We start from the raw sequence: 19,516 nt of genomic DNA, 5'->3' as shown, positions 1-19,516 counted from the left end.
ACCCGGGTCTGATCCCTGGTCTGCGAAGATTCTACATGCCGAGGGACAACGAAGCCCATGAGCCACAACTCCTGAGCCCGCCGACTGCAACTACTGAAGCCCGTGTGCCCTAGAGCGCGTGCTCCATGACAAGACAAGTCACCACAATGAGAAGCCCGCGCACCGCAACTGGAGAGCAGCCCCTGCTTGCTGAAACTAGAGAAATCCCACGCACTGCAACAAAGACCCATCACAGTCAAAACAAACAAACAAACAAACCTCCCTACCAAAACGCAAAACATCCTGGGGACCAATTTTATAAAAACGACCTCTAAACAGCATTCTCTTCACCTGATGGCATGTTATTCCTGCTGCCTCCCGTGGCCTGTGGGAGGAGATGGAGATGGATGGGCGCTCCCCAGAGGCACCCCTGGATCCCACAGCATCATCCTCTCCCAGGGGCCTGGCAGGCCCGCTCCTCCACAGCACCAGCGAAACAGGGAGAGCCGTGGGGGAACTGAATGGACGTCCCTACTTCTGGATTCACTCTCAGGCCCCCCCCTCCATCAGCAAAGCACACACACCTCTGAAAAAGCATCAAGAGCCTTCTCTTCGATACTGTTGCAGGTATAGATCTGTCCTAGCTCCTCTTCTTTGATCAACATTCTCTACTGAAAATAATGCCGTAATAATAATGTAACTGAGCAGGACCCCGTGGGGCCTTCTACAAATGGGCCTCGCCCACATCCTCTGCTGTAGCTCCTCTCTGAAGTACCTGGGTAACAATATCTGATGCACATTTTCTGAGTTGTTTTGCAAATGTGAAAACTCCCCACCCAACAGAAGAAGTTCACCACTTGCTGACCATGAGCACACTGGTCATGTTCACCTTTATGACACCACCTGCTCCTTCACTCAGCCCATCAGAGAACTGTGTGCAAGCTGATCACATACCTTGTGACCCCCTCCCTCACCTGGCTTTTAGAAATACTTTGCCAAAACCCTTAGGAGATCTTAGGGATTTTTAGGGCAAGAGCGACCTGTCTCCTTAGGTGGCCCTGCAATAAACCTTTCTCTGCCTCAAACTCCGAAGTTTTGGTTTGTCTGGCCTCCCTGTGCATCAGGCACATGAACTTGTGCTAACAATAATAGCTTTAAGCCAGCAAGAAGAACTCAACCCACAATTCCTATAGCAGACTGTGGTTCCCTTTCTCTAGAGTCTGATCAGTGTGCAATAAAGCATCCCCAAATACACAGGTGCCTTAGTGGGCAGGCCACCACAAAAAGAATTAAAAACTGAATTGTGGGGGAGGGGGGTTCAAACTCCCAGCTATACCTCAAACTATAAACACAGCTCTTCTTCTGTACTTCAAATTATAAACCTGGTCTGAAAAATCACCAACCTATGTAGAAACACAATGGAACACTGACACTAGGACCATCTCAGAAAATTCAGAACACGTGTCTGGACTAGGTTTAGGCTAAGAAGATGCCTGAAAAGGGCAAAGACAGGAAAAAAAACCAAGCCCTGTTTTCTAGGCTATTAAATCCATCTCTCTGCTTAAACTGACTCCCCAGCCCTCTGGCCTCAAGACCACATGACAGAGATGACCAACAGATGAGAACTGGTCATGGGAGGATGACAGAGCGATGCTTGCCTCATGCTTCTTTCCACTACCCAGCCCCACTCTCCTCCCAGCCCCTCCCCTCTGGCCTTGAACCAGAGGTTCCTAAAGGGGCTTTCTTGCCCGTTCCTGGGATCCCCATCCCTACTGCCCCCCATTGCTCCCCCTTACCGGCCGGCAGCTGTCTGCGCAGGGTTTCTGAGAGCACTGGGCCACACGCAGGCCCATCACAGCATCCTCCAGATCCGTGCAGGTGCAGGTATCACAGCCCTCCTCCCAGAACTGGCCCATGGGGTAGATGGTGCCTCGGTGGACGCACACCTGTAGACGCAAGGTTTCCGTGAGTGAATTCACTCGGTTCATCTCAATAAGAGGTGAGTGGGCATCTGCTGGGACCTTCCCCAGTAGCTCACATGGCAAAGCATCTGCCTATAATGCCGGTAGACCTGGGTTAAATCCCTGGGTTGGGAAGATCCCCTGGAGAAGGAAATGGCAACCCACTCCAGTACTCTTGCCTGGAAAATCCCACGGACGGAGGATCTACGTGTTGGAAGCTACCCTAAGTGCTGAGACTACAGCAGTAAGTAAGACAGCATGGTCTCTGTCCACACTAGAGTCTGGCCTCATCCCACCCCTGCCCATCTAACTCAGGAAAGCCTACCCCTGGACTAGCCCCCTGTTGAGTCTTTCATGGCTCTCGGGTGGGGATATAATACACTGGCTGACCTGACCCACTATCACTGCTGCCTTCGCTGCATTGAACTCCTTCCTGTGTCCCTCGGAAAGCTATACCCTACTTCTCAGGCCTAGTGATATCCTTGGACTCGGAACCCACCCATGAATAGCCCTCTGTCCTGTAAGGAGTGACTGAAAGTGAGGGACGGCTATGAATGAGTGCTCCCTTGAGGCCCACAAAGGACAAGAAATGGATCAAACGAAGGCTCGGGCACAGAGTGTGGGCTGTGTTTGAGACACAAGGATCCTGTTTGGAGGAACTATAGACTATGGAAGGAACGTGGGAAATCTCAGAGGTTGGTTAGGATTAGAACAGTAAAGCCTGGGATGCATGTGATACACATGCTCAGACTTTATTTTCTTGGCATGAGATGCTCAAGGAAACTCTTTGATCATGAGGCTTAAAGACAGGTTTTAAATGATCCCAAGTGTGTCCTCTAAAGCTCCAAACAGGTGTCTATGTTCACTCACATCATAGTACAAATAGGTTTAAACCATTTTCCTATACCTGCCCCAAAGAATCTGCCTGCAATGCAGGAGACCTGGGTTTGATCCCTGGGTCGGGAAAGATCCCCTGGAGAAGGGAATGGCTACCCACTCCAGTATCCTTGCCTGGAGAATCCCATGGACAGAGGAGCCTGGCAGGCCACAGTAGTTCATAGGGGTCACAAAGAGTCAGACGTGACTGAGCGACTAACACTTTCACTATACCCACTCGGTCTTCCAGCTTCTGTACCAGGAGCTCTTTACAGGTAGGACCGTATCTTACACCATGTTTATAACCTCAGCACGCAGCCATGCTGAGACCTGGTAGTCTCTGAGTATCCGCTGAGCTAATGAGATTCAGGCTAAGAGAGAATGCTGACGCTGCCCACCAGGCCACACAGCGCTCATCCGGGCAGGAAGGCACGTCTTCCATGAGAAGCATGTGTCTGGCCGTCACCCCAGCCAGCACCAAGCAGCCCTACCTTGTCGGGGAGGCAGGTGGTGGTGGTACAGCCGCAGTCGTTGGTGACGGTGGAGGCCAGGTACCCCAGCGGGCAGCTCGCCGTGGAGTTGGCGCAGCTGCAAGCGCACTCGTACTCATCACAGCACCGGGTCTTCCGAAGGGCGGGCGTCCGATGCGGGGGGCAGGAGGGTGGGGACCCCTTCGGGCATTCCTCCTTCCTGCAGGCTAAGGGGCAGCACAAAGTGGTACCCCCGTCCTGTCACGCCGAGCCCTGCACTCATCCCGGGCTCCTCAGCATTCAGCTAGGATGCGAGGTCCCTGGGAACTCTAGCCCCACTGAAGTCAGAAACACACGTGAGCCCCACTCAGGAGCCCTGGGACAGTCAGTCACACCGCAAAGCACTTAGTCTGCAGGAGAGTAAGGACACTAATCCAAAGGGGAAATGTGAGGTTATTTTAAGAGAGGAAGAGAAGGCTGCTGGGTGTCTAGTCCATCACCCTCCCAGGCACCTCTGGAAGGGGTGGGGTTCTTTCACCTGCAGATACTCAGAGAGGACAGATGCAGAATCTCTAAGACCCAGGTACCCCAGGCACACAGGCACTGGTTAGCATTTTTACAAGCTGGTAGCTTATGAGATCTTATTCCCATCTCAGTACCTGGAGTAATAAATACCCTACAGTTTTAAGTCTCCAACAATGATGAATGAAAAACGACAGCAAATCCACAGTGTCATTTTATCAAGGCCAAATCCTACCCATGTCTTTGCCTGTCCCCAGCTTCCTCCAGATATACAGTGTTCTCTCACCCTTGAGGGTTTCCATCTATGAACTCAAGTGAGATTCCAAATCAACAGGATGGTAAGTAGGTATTGACTTTAGGTGGGTATACTCAGTAGCTTAACACAAAATGTGGTTTCTTAACATGTCCAGGACTTTCTTTAGTCCAATCCTAGGCTTAAATTGGTAGTACTTAGAATTTAAATAGATAAACATACAGGGAATGAAAAATCTATAGATTTATTTGGGAATAAGCTCCAGTACTTTGGCCACCTGATGCAAAGAGCCAACTCATTGGAAAAGACCCTGATACTGGGAAAGATTAAAGGCAGGAGGAGAAGGGGACAACAGAGGACAAGATGGTTTGATAGGATCCCCAACTCAATGGACATGAATTTGAGCAAACTCTGGGAGGCAGAGAAGGTCAGAGGAGCCTGGCACGCTGCAGTCCAGGGAGTCACAAAGAGCCAGACGTGACAGCAACTGAACAACAACAAAGATCCAGTGATGAGGACAAGATAAGGGTACATTCCTTCCCCTCCATGGTTTACGGGAGGATGGGAGTAAATAAAAATGAGATACGGAGGCTTCTTCATCTCAGGCCCAACTGCCTCCTAATAAACCAAGAGGGTGATGCCTGCAGCTGTGCCCATGCCTGCTCCCCTGTTACAGCCGGTGGCTGGGAGGAGTCTTAGAGGAGTCAGTCCAGGTGTGACCTTGACCCTTCTGTTCCAGACACACCCCAAGCCCAGACTCAGCTCACTAGAATACAGGACACCTTCCCAGGTCAGGGGACAGTGACTGCACTGCCCCCTCCTCACCCCCAGAGGGAGGACTTACCACAGGTGAAGTTGGGTCTGCACTCGCCGGGATTGGACAGCATCGGCTGGAGGCCATCTTCGCAGTCAGGCACCGGGGGCAGGTCACAGCTCACCAGGTCACAAACTGAGGGCCAGAAGAGGGATGGGCCCTCAGGGTCCAGCGAGGCTACTCTTGTGCTAGTGAGTGGTTCCCTACATTTCTACCCATGAGACCTCCACTGTTCACACACATGATGACAATGAGATAAAGGTAGAGCTAGAGACGGAGACAGAGGGAGAGCTGGAGATGAAGATACAGATGAAGATGCAGGTGGAGATGGAGATGCAGGCAGAGTTAGATGCAGGTAGAAATGGAGATGCAGGTAGAGTTGATGCAGGTAGAGATGGAGATGAAGGCAGAGAGTAGAGATGTAGGTAGAAATGGAGACGCAGGTAGCGATAGAGATGAAGGTAAAGATGGAGACAGAGGAACAAGGAGGGGCAGGGGGGAAGTGATGATAAATAAATATATACATAATAGACAGATGATCGATAGATAACAGATAGATAGATCTAAGCTACAGGACAAACTCATGTTAATTACTCTCATCATCTTCAGGGACTCCAGATCTAGGCCAAGTCTCTTGAACCCTCTAAACCTCAGGATCACCTTCTGTAAGGTGGGAAGTTCACCACACAGGGCCAGTCTAAGGCTGTCCTGAAATAATGGCAGCAAAGTGCCCGGCACCTTGAAGAAGCTTTGTGCCATCCATAAATGAAAGCCTTGAACTAAATGACCACCTGTTCCCTCTACTGCTAACAACCCAAGATGGTTCGGATGGGGTCCCAACAGTCTACTAAACTGTTCTCCAGTCAGATCTCCTGACGGGGCTTCTGTTTGTCCTTGATAAATTTCATCAGCATAAAGCAAAGTCTCACGATTTCTTTTCGAGGTCCTCCCGCTGCCTTGATCTACCTGCTCTCCCTCAAAGATTTTGTTGCTGCAGGCTTCACAAGCCTGTGTTTTATTTCTTTGCCTGTACAGCTAAAAAATACCTCAGACAGGATGAGCACAGCGCACTAGAGATTTCCTGTCGCGTTAACCAGAATTCCATCAGCTCTGGGTTCATTTAATTATACTGTCATTCCACCAATTATTCACAATGTAGTTTGCAATCCTATAACAAAACCCTCTGACGAATAACGTGCTGAAATCAAGGTGCCCATCCATGTGTGGCCTTCTCTACAGTTACTCTGGCGTAACTGTGCCAGTTACTCTGGCATACTCACAATTTTTAAAGGTTATACTCCACTTATAGTTATCATAAAATATTGGCTATATTCCCAGTGCTGCATAACATGTCCTTGTAGCTTATCTACTGTACACACAGTAGTTTGTATCTCTTAATCCACCCCCCATTTTACCCCTCCCTGTCCCCTCTCCCCACTGGTAACCACTAGCTTGCTCTCTATATCTGTGAGTCTGTCTATTTTGCTATATTCGCTAGTTGGTTGCAGTTTTTAGGCTCCACATATAAGAGGTATCATACAGTATTTGTCTTTCTCTGTCTGACTCACTTCACTTAGCATCATGCCCTCTAGGTCTATCTGTGTTGCTGCAGGTGTCAAATTTTATTCTTTTTATGGCTGAGCAGTATTCCATTGCGTGTATGTACCACATCTTTATGCATTCATCTGTTTCTTTTTTTTTTTTTTTCTGTTTTTTTGGCCGCACGGCACATGGCATTTTAGTTCCCTGACCAAGGATTGAACCCGTGGCCCCTGCAGTGGAAGGATGGAGTCTTAACCACTGGACCACCAAGGAAGTCCCTATCCACTCATCTCTTGATGGGCACTTAGGTGGCTCCCATATCTTGGCTGCTGCGAGCACCTCTGTGAGCACTGTACCCTATTCTTTGTTAATGCTCTCAAACCTTACATTTGATAAGTCACTGCAGAATCTTTCTAGGAAGCAAATCCTCTTTTCCAGAAGCTACTCTTTCCAGGTTTTAGAAAATCCACCCCCGGCCCCTCCCACTGTCCCCTTCAGCACCACCACCTCGCCCTCCCGGGCTGGGCTGCGGTTGGACCTGGAGAAAGGCTGCGGGGTGACACGTACCACACTCGTACTCGGGACAGCACTGCTGCGTGCTCTGCCGGAGCCGGGCCACCTCACATGGGCCACACGTGGGCACTGGGGGACAAGAGGCCACAGGGGTCAGAAGAAGAGACAATGGTAGCCGCCAGCACACACCCCGCCCCCCGCAGACTCTGCACCATGGCAACCAGCCGGCCAACAAATGAGTCTCTCCAGCACGTCCTGCCACCCCGCTCAGATGCGCCCTCAGGACACCAGGGCTGAGAATCAAGGTGGAGACAGCAGGAGAGGCCTCCCTGGCCCTCCAACACGAGAGCTCTACCCATGTGCAGAGAGGGGACCCCACCCCCAAGAGGTAAGGAGGGGGGCTGGCACAGGTAATCCGTGTATGGATCTGGCCCCCCCGGCTCTAGAGACGGTGTGGGCAGGGGTGGGGGGTTGAGGGGGACCTCACCTCCAGCCGAGGGGCAGGGCTGTGTCGTGCAGTTGACCCTCCGGCCGCTAAGGCACGTGCAGATCTGGCAGGGCTGATGGTCTGGGACCCATGTTTCCAGGAGCTGAGGGAGAACGAGGTTCAGAGAGAGTCAAGGAGTTTGTGGAAGTCGGGCGTCTCCACCCCTGGTTCTGTCTCCCCAGGTGGGGCCCCAGGGTTAGAGCCATGCAGATGAACCAGGCGGACTGACAGATGCCAGGGGGTCCTGAGAAGGAGGCATGGGGCCACCCACATCACTTTGCACACCCTGGGGAAGGGCAAACCACAGGTGTCAGGAAACATGGAGCTTTCACTGCAACCCTTCTGATGGTGATGCTAAAATGAAGCAAGGCAAGAAAACAGGGACTCTGGTGTCACCACCACCCCCCACCAGCCACGTCCCAAGCCAGAGAAGAAGCTGGGCTGTAGCCTGAGACAGGTTCCCTTTGTTTCTGGAACAGGCTTCAGACTATGCGGCAGGAAGAATGGAAGTGGGAACAGCAAAACTCAGAATTGCCACGTGTTTGGGTCTGGGAGTGACTTTGGAGACCAGGCTGCAGTTTCCAGATGAGGGGTCACCTAGGGACTAATGCAGTGACCTTAGGGCAGGAGGTACCCACACTGCACAAGGGTTTTGATTTAGGGGATCCCCCACTTCTACATATGCTTCACCCCTGAGTAGCAATACCTGGCTTCCTTCCCTGCAAGGTGAAGACCCCCCCAGCCTGCCTCCCAGGCCTGTGCAAGGAGTAGGGGGCTGTGAACAGCACAGACCACAGAGCCAGGAATGGCTCCCTGCAGACTCAGCCATGCACGAAAATTCCAGTGAAATCGCCCCTGAATAAAATTCATTCTTATCCAGCAGCTAAAAGGCCGCTAAGAAGTTCCCAGGTCAGGAAGGTCTTACTTGTCCCATCCGCTTCCAAGGTCCTCGATCAGTGTCAGCCACTGAGAGGAAGGACACGGGAGAGCCCCAGGTGACCCCCGCCCCGGCTGCCTTCCTCCTGCGGGATTAAACCTCAGAGGCCTCCCTGGACGCCGTCTGCTCACTGCACACATGTAAGAGCCCACATCTGCGGGGCCAGTGCCACGTGGCACAGTTTAGGGCTTTATGTAAACTACTCACTTAATCCTCATTTAATCCTCACCGAAGCCCCACGGCCGGGACATCCTTACTGTCGTCCCCACTCGTCCAAGGAGACAGCAGAGGCACCTGCCCGGGTCACATTGTCACAGCATGGAGCTGGGATCTGGACCCAGAATCCACTTTTCAACCCTGTGCTCAGCTGCCTCCCAATAATGTGCGTGCATGCTCAGTCGCTCAGTTGTGTCCAATTCTTTGCGACCCTTTGGACTATAGCTTGCCAGGCTCCTCTATCTATGGGATTTTTCAGGCAGGAATACTGGGGTGGGTTGCCATTTCCTCTTCCAGGGGATCTTCCCGACCCAGGGATCGAATCTGCATCTCTTATATCACCCATATTGCAGATAGATTCTTTACTGCTGAGCCAATGGTGAAGGCCCTTTCCCAGGAACAAGTAACATGAAACTTGTTCAAGATAATTCCCCAAAGGTTCCACACTGACTCACTGAATGTGCCTTCTGACAACCTTGTCCGGTGAGGATGACCATAGTCTACACTGACAGAGGTGAGGATGACCATCGTCTACACTGACCAGGGGTGACACTGAGGCACAGACCAGGAGCTTGACCAGGTGAACTCAGCATCCTAGCCCTGGACACCACGTGCTCTCTCTCCAGACCACAACCTCCAAGCTCAGCCGGCCCGCTGCAGGGCTGGGGGAGTGATGAGCATTAGATATTCTGTCCCAGCCCTCAAATGACTGACAGTCAAGCCAAGGAGATAGGATTCACCCATGAAAAGTTGAATGAGATCTCTCAGTTGTGATGCATTCACATCACAGAATCCTACTCAGCCATAAAAACAAACAATGGAACACACAGCAGCATGGATGGATCTCAAGAATATTATGCTGAGTGAAAGAAGCCAGGCAAAAGGGGAGTAAATATTGCATGAGTCCATTTATATAAAATTCCAGAAAATATCAACGAATCTACAGTGACAGAAAGCAGACCAGTCCAGCGGTTTCCTGGGGATGAGAGGTGAGGGGTATGGGGTATTAAAAAGGAGGCTCAGGAAACTTTTGGAGGTGATGGGAATGTCATTATTTTGATTATGATGACGGCTTTACAGGTGCAGGCACTTGTCAAAACTCATCACACTGTGTGTTTACCTTTGGTGCTGCTAACTGTCTGGGAACTCTCAATAGAGCTGATTTTTAAAATAAAAAATCCAAGAGCCCCAGGAGTGCAGAAAAAAGTTTACTAGGATTGGGGGCTCCAGAGAGGTCTCACCTCCCGGGGGTCTGTCCACTGTGGGAGACTCTGCTTAACTTGGAGGACAAGGTGCAGCCCTGAGGCTTTGTGAGCAGGTCCCACCTCAAAGGGAAGCAGCCTCAAAGTTCAACAGAGACCAGCGTGGTGCTGGCGAGCAGGCGCAGAGGGCAGGACGAGGACCAGGAGGCAGCACAGAGGCTGCAGTGGCCAAGTTCCAGCTCCTCCTGGGGCTGTGAAAACCTGGGGAGGGTCAGAGGGCGCTGACCTCAGAGGCCCAGGACATAGGACAGAGGATACGGGAGGCTAGGCAGAGTGGGGGGCGGGGAGGGGGACTCACGTCTCCCTGGGCGTCTCTCTGTCCAGGCTCTTCCTGCTCTTTTACACTGATGGTGATGCCAAGAAAACCGTAAACTGAGGGATATTTAGACATTTACGCAACAAAAGTGATAAGAAAGGAAATTATATAGAGAGATGATCTTATTTGCAAAACAGAGATGCAGACACAGATGTAGAGAAGAAATGTGTGGACACCAAAGGGGAAAAGGGGGAGGGATGAATTGGGAGACTGGGATTGACCTATATACACTACTATATATAAAATAGATATCCAGTGAGAACTACTGTATAGCACAGGGAACCCTACTTAATGCTCTGTGGTGACCTAAATGGGAAGGAAATCCAAAAAACAGGGGGTTTTATATGTGCATGTACAGCTGATTCACTTTGCTGTATAGGAGAAAATGTGCTATGCTGGGCTTAGTTGCTCAGTTGTGTCCAACTCTTTGCGACCCCGTGGACTATAAACCACCAGGCTCCTCTGTCCATGGGGATTCTCCAGGCAAGAAGACTGGAGAGGGTTGCCATGCCCTCCTCCAAGGGATCTTCCCATTCCAAAGGATCGAATCCAGGTCTCCCACAATCCAGGTGAATTCTTTACCGTTTGAGCCACCAGGAAGCCCACAGTAGAAACTAACACAGAATATCGTAAAGCAACTTTTTAGTTTAGTCGCTAAGTCGTGTCTGACTCTTTGTGACCCAGTGGACTGTAGCCCACCAGGTTCCTCTTTCCGTGGGATTTCCCAGGCAAGAATACTGGAGTGGGTAGCCATTCCCTTCTCCAGGGGATCTTCCCGACCCAGGGAGAGAACCCTGAGTCTCCTGCATAGGCAGGCGGATTCTTTACCACTGAGCCACCAGGGAAGCCCACGAAAGAAACAACTATACTCCAATAAAAATTAATTAAAAATAAAAGAAAGGAGATAGATATTTACGTATTAGTTTTTTTCTCTCTTTTTAAAAATGAACTCCAGACAGCTAAAATTTAAGAATGAGTAATACAACTTTCCAACTCTCCTGGGCAACATCACAATAGATGACCAAAATCGGTGTTAAACTGCTTTTCCAGGGATTTCCATTGTCCCAGGAAGCTCCTCAGGCCAGAGAATCTACGGCTCCTGAAAAAGCCCTTTTAGGCCTCAAAGGCTAAGCTTCGAAAAGGCCCTGGGGCCACACAACTGGAGGGTTATGCAGCCAAGCGGCCAGGAGAGGGCACTCCTGCATCAGGACATGACTCAGTAGCCGGCAGCCCTATCTCAGTCCCCAGGTCCCAGAGCGGGTATAGGACTGTTACCTGGACAGAACAGGTCAGCCAGATGGCTGGAGTTAAAGATTAAACAAAGATGACAGAAGAACGGCCTGCAGAGAAATGGAAGGGGAAACGGAAGTCTTCAGAACCCAGGGACTCAGCAAGTCACAAGCACTGTCCACCCTGGCCAGGATTTGAGGAAAGGTGCAAATGAACTAACACCAGAGATCTGGCAGGGAACCGGGCTCAGGGCAGACAGACAAGATGATGGAGGCAGTCCTAGAGGGGCTAGAGCAGTGCTTGCCCAGCACAGTGGGGTGGGGGGGACCCCAAAACTGTTGGGAGGACAGCCCACTTACGGGGGCTCTGGATTCCTCCAGTGTGTGTGTGCGTCAGTCTGTGTGTCTGTGTGTCTGTGCTCAGTCATGTCCGAGTCTTTGCGACCCCACGGACTATAGCCCTCCAGGCTCCTCTGTCCACAGGATTCCTCCGGGGCCGCTATAAAGGCAGAGTGCATTTGTAACATGAACAAGAGCTATGGAAACTGGTAAATATTTTGCCCTTCCGACGTTAGCACGAGGGATTTCTACCCTGAATTATTTCCCCAAAGAAAAGTTTTCTAGGCTTTAGTTTTCAGTTTAAAGAAAATTCGTTTAATGGGAATGTTCTTCATATTAGATTTTTATTCTTTCTCTGCTATGAAAGTAATGACATTGCAGGTGGCTGGATAATTTTTTTTATCCGTTTAAACTATATTTTCTGAAATAACTAACACTGGCTGTGTTCCCTCCATAGTGTTTTATTAACTGATTTTATGTTGCTTGGTTTTAAAACATAAGACTGTTCCTACATCAAAGTGCCACACTGTTTGAACTCCCTCTTCATATGACTTGGATACATATTCCAATGTGCTGGACTGAAGGGTCGGGAGCAGTGAAAAGGGGAAATAGGCTCAGAGAGAAGGAGTAGGGAAGGAGCTGCGGACCCTAAGATAAAATTCACAAGCCTCCTGCTTTCAGGATCCTACAGACATCTGACTCATGGAGCCAGAAAAACAAAGTTGACATTCCTTCCAATCCCAGGATGCCAAGAAGGGAGTAGAGATCATTTCTACCTCCCTCCGAGAATATCTGCCACCAACAGCAAAGCCAGCCTGAAATGACCACTGGGTGTCAGCTCCCTCTGGCAATGGTACACGTCGTCTGTGCCCAGTAGGAGCCTAGGACCACGCAAGTCAGGGAGAGCAATGTAAGGTTTTGTCAACTCTGGGGGAATATCCGGGAAGATCCCCTGGAGAAGAGAATGACAACCCACTCCAGTATTGCCTGGAGAACTCCATGGACAGAGGAGCCTGGTGGGCTACCATCCATGGGATCACAAAGAGTTGGACACGACTGAGCAATGAATACTTTCGCTTATGGTACAGACAGTTACTTAATTTAGCAAGTTGAAATATGGCAGTAGAGAGTGGCTGGGCTTCCCTCTTGGTTTACCAACTACACTCTTGTTTATCAACTACAAAATGGTTCAACTAGGATAAAACCCAACAACAAAACAGTCAATGGAACCATCCAAGTAATAGCCTAATGCAAACACGCTTACATGGACACCCAGTCAGCTCAGAGTTTAGCTCACAGTTCCAGTGAGATCTGTGGCAAGCCTAGGACATTAAGGGTTGACCTGGTGTAGTGAATAGGGTTTTTTTAAATCACCACTTGCCATCTGAGCCACAGTTCCGTCATCCATTCAATGAGATGTGTAATAATTACCCTATGGAGTTTTGGGGGAAAATCAAGTGAAACTAAATACAGTTAAGTCATCAGCCAGGTTCCCTTAGTGATGAAGGTCTTCCCTGGTGATGATGGAGAGTTTAGGCCTTGAGTGTAGCTCACAGTGATAGAACACATCCTCCTTCTCTAGAAGCCAAATGAGCTCCCCTCTAGCACGCTCCATGGTATTGCTGCCAGAATGAAGGGCAGTCCCATACCCATGGCCACAGACACACTCTGCCCCGGGGACTACAATATACACATGGGTAACTCTGGAGAGAAGTGACTGCCATCTGAGGCCAAGGTGTTGGTAAATAGAGTTTGGTAAATAAATCACCTTTCAAAATATAATGACTCCTAAAGGGCTAAAGGAACTGATGACTTGATGACTCAATGACTTCCAAGCAAATCAGCTTAAAGGAGACCTAGCCGAAGGGTAACTTCATATATTGGACAGAGCAAGCTCTAGGGAGTCAGGCAGAGCTTCAGATATTGACTCCAGCTCCCAACCCATCACCTACAAACTGCATCCATGGGCAGGGGACCAAGTTCACTAAACTTCCATTTTCTCAAAGAGGTTTCGTGAGTATTTATAAGATGATGTAAGATAGCGAAGTGTGTTCTGTGGGACCCTAGTCCAAGGAATGCTGTACACACACACACACACACACACACACACACACACACACTCCACCACACACATTGGATTAGCCAGAAAGTTCATTAGGGTTTTTTCATAACACCTTATGGAAAAACAAGAACGAACTTTTTGGCTAACCCAATACAATTCCATGGTCTAATAGAAGCAAAACCTTGCAATGGACATCAGCACATCAAAAGCTCTAAAGAATCCAGCAATAAAGAAACTGTCTAACTTGCTTAACTAGTGTATTTTCATCCCCTCTTGACCACAGTAACTGTCAATACTCTCCCTGCAAAACACACCTTGGAATGTTTAAATATGAATACAGAGTGCTTAGTACAATGCAAGGCACATAATATATCTTAAAAATGGTGAAAAGTGAAAAAGTGTTAAGTCATGTCCAACTGTTTGTGACCCCATGGACTACAGACCGCCAGGCTCCTCTGGTTATGGAATTCTCCAGGCAAGAATACTGGAGTGGATAGCCATTCCATTCCCTTCTCCAGGGGATCTTACTGACCCAGGGATCGAACCTGGGAGTCCTGCATTGGAGGCAGATTCTTTACCGTCTGAGGCATCAGGGAATCCCCTAATAATGGTAGACATCACTATATAAAATATTCTTTTCCCATCCCCTCCTAGGTTCCCAGCATTCTACTTATGTGAATATAATCAGAAAAAATAGTGCTAATAGGAACTTCCCTGGTGGTCCAATGGTAAAGACTTTGCCTTCCAATGCAAGGTGTGCAGGTTCAATTCCTGGTCAAGAAACTAAGAGACCACATGCCTTGTGGCCAAAAAAAACAAACAGTAATGCAACAAATTCAATAAAGACATAAAAAAATGTTTTTAAAAAAATAGTACTAGTAGTAATAATGGGTTGTTACACTCTGGTGTTTGATCACACAGCTAACCCACGATAGACTGAGGTTTGAACCAAGGTACGTCCGATTCTGAGTCTTTATGCCATGCTGCTTCCCCATCCCTCAGGGATACCTGGAATAGCCAAGCCCTGCTGCCAAGGTTGGAAGGGGCCAATCATGGATCAATGCTCCCCCACTGAGCCAGGGAGAAGCAGCCCCCTTGGGAGGTGGGGGGTGGGGGGCTCCTACCTGGTGCCGGATGCCATTGTCACTAACGCACTGGGTACAGGCCTCCTCGGGGACACAGCTGCCTTCCAGCATCACTTGGTGCGGGGGGCAGAAGCAGCCTTCCGAGGGATGGTCCGCGCAGGAGCTCGAGTTGCCTTCACACTGCCGGGGGCAGCCACTCTCGCAGTGGTTGTAGACCAGGGAGGGCGGGCAGGACACAGCTGCAGAGAGAGAAGGGGGTGATTCTCAGGGCCCACAGCAACCGAGGGAAGCAGGTACTGCTGATTCAAGGCGGCTGATCACCCGACAAGTTTGCCGGTATGGAAGCTAGCCAGTTTCCACCAATTTTCATTCCCTCCATCTTCCATAGAAACAAGACTTTCAAGCGGGGCACATGACCACCCAGAATAAAGACTACACTACCCAGCATGCTTTGCAACTAAGTGTAGTCACCTGACAACATTGTGACCAATGAACTGCTAGAGCAAGTGTAGACTCTTAGGCAGCGTCTAGGAATCTTTTTTTGAAAGACAGCTGTGCCTCTGGCCCTTCTCCTTCCTTCCCTTCATCCTGCGGCTTGGAACCTGGGTGTAACAGCCAGAGCTCCATCTTAAAGCACGAGGAAAGAAGCGAACCCACGGGAGGACAGGGCAGAGAACTAGAACCCACTTTGAGACCCGGAAAGAGCTGAAGTCGCCCACCTCTGGTCAGCTGTGTGACAGAGAATTTTACTTCTTCCTCGCCTGCAGCCAAATTTAACCCCAACTGATGATGTGAACCTGTGATCCTTAGGAAGTTCTGTAGTTCTTTTTTGAATACAGGTATTTTTAATGCTTTTAAAATTCTCTTCAACTTAAAAAAAAGAATCCACAGCTATGGAGGGATGCCCTGGAAGAGAAGCTACAAAGTGACCCACTTCTCCCCTCCGGTCCTACCCAACCCCTTCCTCACATTTTCAGGGTGCCAAGGCATGTGGTAGAGAAGATTCCAAGGATTTAGACTACCAAAGACTTTCCTCGCGCATGCATGCTAAGTTGCCTCAGTTGTGTCCGATTCTTTGCAACCCCATGGACTATAGCCTGCCAGGCTCCTCTGTCCATGGGATTCACCAGGCAAAATAGTGGAGTGGGTTGCCATGCTCTCCTCCAGGGCATCTTCCCCACCCAGGGATCCAACCCACATCTCTTGCATCTCCTGCATTGGCAGGCAGGCTCTTTATCATTAGCACCACCTGGGAAGCCCAAATGCACAGCAAATTGCCAGGAGGTATGACAATTAATCGGAGAAGGCAATGGCACCCCACTCCAGTACTCTTGCCTGGAAAATCCCATGGACGGAGGGGCCTGGTAGGCTGTAGTCCATGGGGTTGTGAAGAGTCGGACATGACTGACTTCACTTTCACTTTTCACTTTTATGCATTGGAGAAGGAAATGGCAACCCACTCCAGTGTTCTTGCCTGGAGAATCCCAGGGATGGGGTCGCAGAGGGTTGGACACGACTGAAGTGACTTAGCAGCAGTAGCAGCATGACGATTAATAAATAGAGAAGGTGCAATCAGTAACTCAGAAACTAACATTTTCCCCTTGATCTGCAGGCAGGTTGAAAGGAGGCAGTATCAGCCAGAGAGACTCATAAAACCAGAGCCCCAACACACCTAGGGGCTTGATAGGGACAGTGTGAAGGAACAAAGTAGGTGATGAAATAGTTAATCCCACTAGAGGACCGAAAGTGGGGAAAATATCAAAGATCCCTATAAGTTAATGATGACTCAGAAAGCATGTTTGCTTAACCACAAAACCAAGCAGGCTTGCTTAGCAACAAAACCATGAGACAGAAACATGAGACATGTCCCCAAATAATAAAACAGTGGTGGCATGAGCCCCACATCCTACCCAGTGAATTCAGTAAGTTTATGATCTCTAGGACATGCTCTCTGCACACATAAAAAACAACTTTTGGACCCAGCTTGACCAGGTAGGGACAAGAAAATCCTGCTCAACCTGGAGGAGGAGCTGATGCTAGAAGCAGGACGTCTACTCAAGAAGACAGGGAAGGTCTTCCCCCCCACCCCGCCTCCCCTCTTCTCCTTTGATTATAAAACTGGAGCCCAGTAAGTTCTTGGGGGTGGGGCACCCTCTTGCCCACTTGCTTGTAAAACGTCCCACGTGTCCTATTCTAATAAATGACTTATCTTTCACTTTGCCTCTCAGTGAATTCCTTCTGTGCTGAGACATAGAGGGCTTGGTATAGGAGCTCTTCGGCGCCACCCCCCCACCCCCAGCCCCAGCCCCGCAAATGACACCAAACCATTTCAAGTCATCTAGTCCAACTATCATTTCAAGATGCAGAAGCTGAGGTCCAGAAAGACTAAGGAAATAGCTGATCACCCAGATCACCTAGCTGGGGCTAGGATGCCCGAGTCCTCCAGCCCCAATTAAAGCTGAGACAGCATAATAATCATAAACTCAGAGACTCTGAGATGCTTGGACATATTCATTTCCTTCAAAAAAAAAAAAAAAGTCAGGGATTACATTAGAAACTGAGGATGTTGAAGTTCAGTGTTATCAGTCTAGCACCCCCTGAGGGCAGGAGCCATATCTGACTCACTTTGGTATCCCCGACTTGTTAAATAATAAACATGTGCCAAATCCAAGTAAGGAAGCTGCCCATGCAGAAGTATCCACACTAGCAATCCCATGGTATCTCTAATGAAGAAGCTTCTTGGTATTTGAATGGTAAAATTCCACTCACACTTCTAAACCCTGCTCAGGTGTGGCTTGCTCTGGGAGCCTTTGCTAAAGCCTGGTGCAAGTCCAAGTTCAAGCTGACTGCTTATTCTGTACTTTGCTGGCGCCTAGATGTGTCTTATTGTTGTTCAGTCGTTAAGTTGTGTCCGACTCTTTGTGACCCCATGGACTGCAGCATGTCAGGCTTCCCTGTCCTTCACTCTCTCCCGGAGTTTGCTCAAACTCATGTCCATTGGGTCGGTGATGCCATCCAATGTGTCTAATACATTAAAGTCACATGTGCAGGAACTGCAGAAATACTGATAGAAAGGACCATGCTTTCATTTACCTAGAAACTCATTACATAGAAATCCTATGTTCAAATTACCTGTATGTCTACCATCTTACTAGACCCTGAATGGAATCCTAGGGAACAGGAAAGGCAGAGATTTTGATCTCCATGGCCCAGATTAAAAAAATAAAGAGGTTTCAGAGAGGCTGAGCAGGCTCCCCATTCATCATTCTTCACAGCATTTGGGGGAGATTGTGGAGACTCACCACAGAAATTGGGGGTCCTCCAGTCGACACACACCCCCTTGGTCCGGCAGAGGTGGGCATAAGAGGCAATGGCTTCACACACTTGCTCCTGGTGGCAACTGTCCTGCAGGCACATGGCGTGAAATGTGGCCGGAGCAAGGACCTTGTGGCACTCGGCAAATAGCTCAGAGAGGAGGACCTGGCAGCGGGAGCCCTGGGAGATGGGGCATGGCTCCTCGGGGCCCAGCGGGCACGTCTGCCCTGGCTGCTGCACTGTCCACTCCTGGACCAGTGTCTTCCAGTCCGCGGTGACCGTGCCATCCCTCAGCATGAAGTCATTGGCCCCGTTCTCATCACAGAACCCTAGAGAAACCAGGAGAGGCATGGTTGGGAGCCCAAAGCCAGCTCCTGATGCTGGAAGCTTGGTCATTCTCCACCCCTGCCAGCATCTGAGACCACTACTGGACCCAAAAATGGCAGTAGCCAGGGGCCCTGAGATTAGAGCAAGGAGGGCGTACATCCCAGGGAAGAGGCAGACGACAGTCTTACCACAGAGACCGTACGTCTTTGAGGCAGCGATCTTGGGGCTCAGTTGCAGCTGGAACTCATTGTTTTGTGGGGTGAAGGCAAGGATGTGGCCCAGAAGCTTGAATCTGACCTCGAACATGATGGTACCATAGACTCTGACCTCCACGTCCCCACCCAGGTAAGGGACAGAGACCAGTCTCCCATTCACCATCACCTGTCCAAAGGAGAAAGGCCCTATCAGTAGTCATGGCAACAAGGAATCCTAGGATATCACTCGTAGTGTCTTTTCACAGTTCAAGACAGTCCCTACACATTCATCCCACTCAACTCCAAGTTATTCACGAACTTGGGCACTGGCAGGCAGCTCTTCTCAGGTAAAGGGGCTCTGCAGAGCTTGGCAGGAGAGTGGACTCTTACAAAACTGAACAGCCAGCCATGCACCTGGAACCCAAAAGCCCAGGGGTTAAGGGAAACCTTGAGTCCATCTGCACTCAACAGGGAAGACTGACTCCTCAAGACAGGCTGGGGAAGTTGCCATTTTCCCAACTCACTGGCTCCCTATCTCCAGGAGCATCTAATAAGAATACCTTAACCTTTATTTTACTTTGGTCACCAGATCTACGGAGGCCCCACAGTACATCACATCGAACCTGTTAAAATACACTCACATCCCATGATGACTATAATTTTTGCTGTAAAAATTTTGGAACGCTTTTTATCCTTTTGAATTTTAAACATTTGGCTATGAGCTACTCATTTAATATATGACGAGCTGTGATTTTTTTTTTCAGCAATCACTGTGAGTGTTCAAGAAGTCTTGCAAGAGGAGAAGGTCTAACCCTTA

The 19,516-nt window shown here is 49.6% G+C and overlaps 1 protein-coding gene across 3 annotated transcripts in view; it reads right to left on the bottom strand.

Moving 5' to 3' along the window:
- The window catches only part of VWF (von Willebrand factor), a 126,192-nt gene that overhangs the window by 15,694 nt on the left and 90,982 nt on the right, over window positions 1–19,516 (bottom strand). For all 3 annotated transcript variants that reach the window (XM_070453136.1, XM_070453135.1, XM_070453137.1), the window contains 8 exons: window positions 18,694–18,886; window positions 18,166–18,507; window positions 14,903–15,102; window positions 7,418–7,520; window positions 6,985–7,059; window positions 4,906–5,010; window positions 3,308–3,513; window positions 1,776–1,925 (listed from right to left, as the gene is read on the bottom strand). In XM_070453136.1, the coding sequence (XP_070309237.1) occupies window positions 1,776–1,925; window positions 3,308–3,513; window positions 4,906–5,010; window positions 6,985–7,059; window positions 7,418–7,520; window positions 14,903–15,102; window positions 18,166–18,507; window positions 18,694–18,886 (1,374 nt within the window). The remainder of the gene's footprint in view (window positions 1–1,775; window positions 1,926–3,307; window positions 3,514–4,905; window positions 5,011–6,984; window positions 7,060–7,417; window positions 7,521–14,902; window positions 15,103–18,165; window positions 18,508–18,693; window positions 18,887–19,516) is intronic.

Source organism: Odocoileus virginianus, chromosome 23 (assembly GCF_023699985.2).
Source record: "Odocoileus virginianus isolate 20LAN1187 ecotype Illinois chromosome 23, Ovbor_1.2, whole genome shotgun sequence".
Taxonomy (NCBI): Eukaryota; Metazoa; Chordata; class Mammalia; order Artiodactyla; family Cervidae; genus Odocoileus; species Odocoileus virginianus.
The sequence above is the reverse complement of the archived record's forward strand: the minus strand, read 5'-3'. Positions and strand labels throughout refer to the sequence as shown.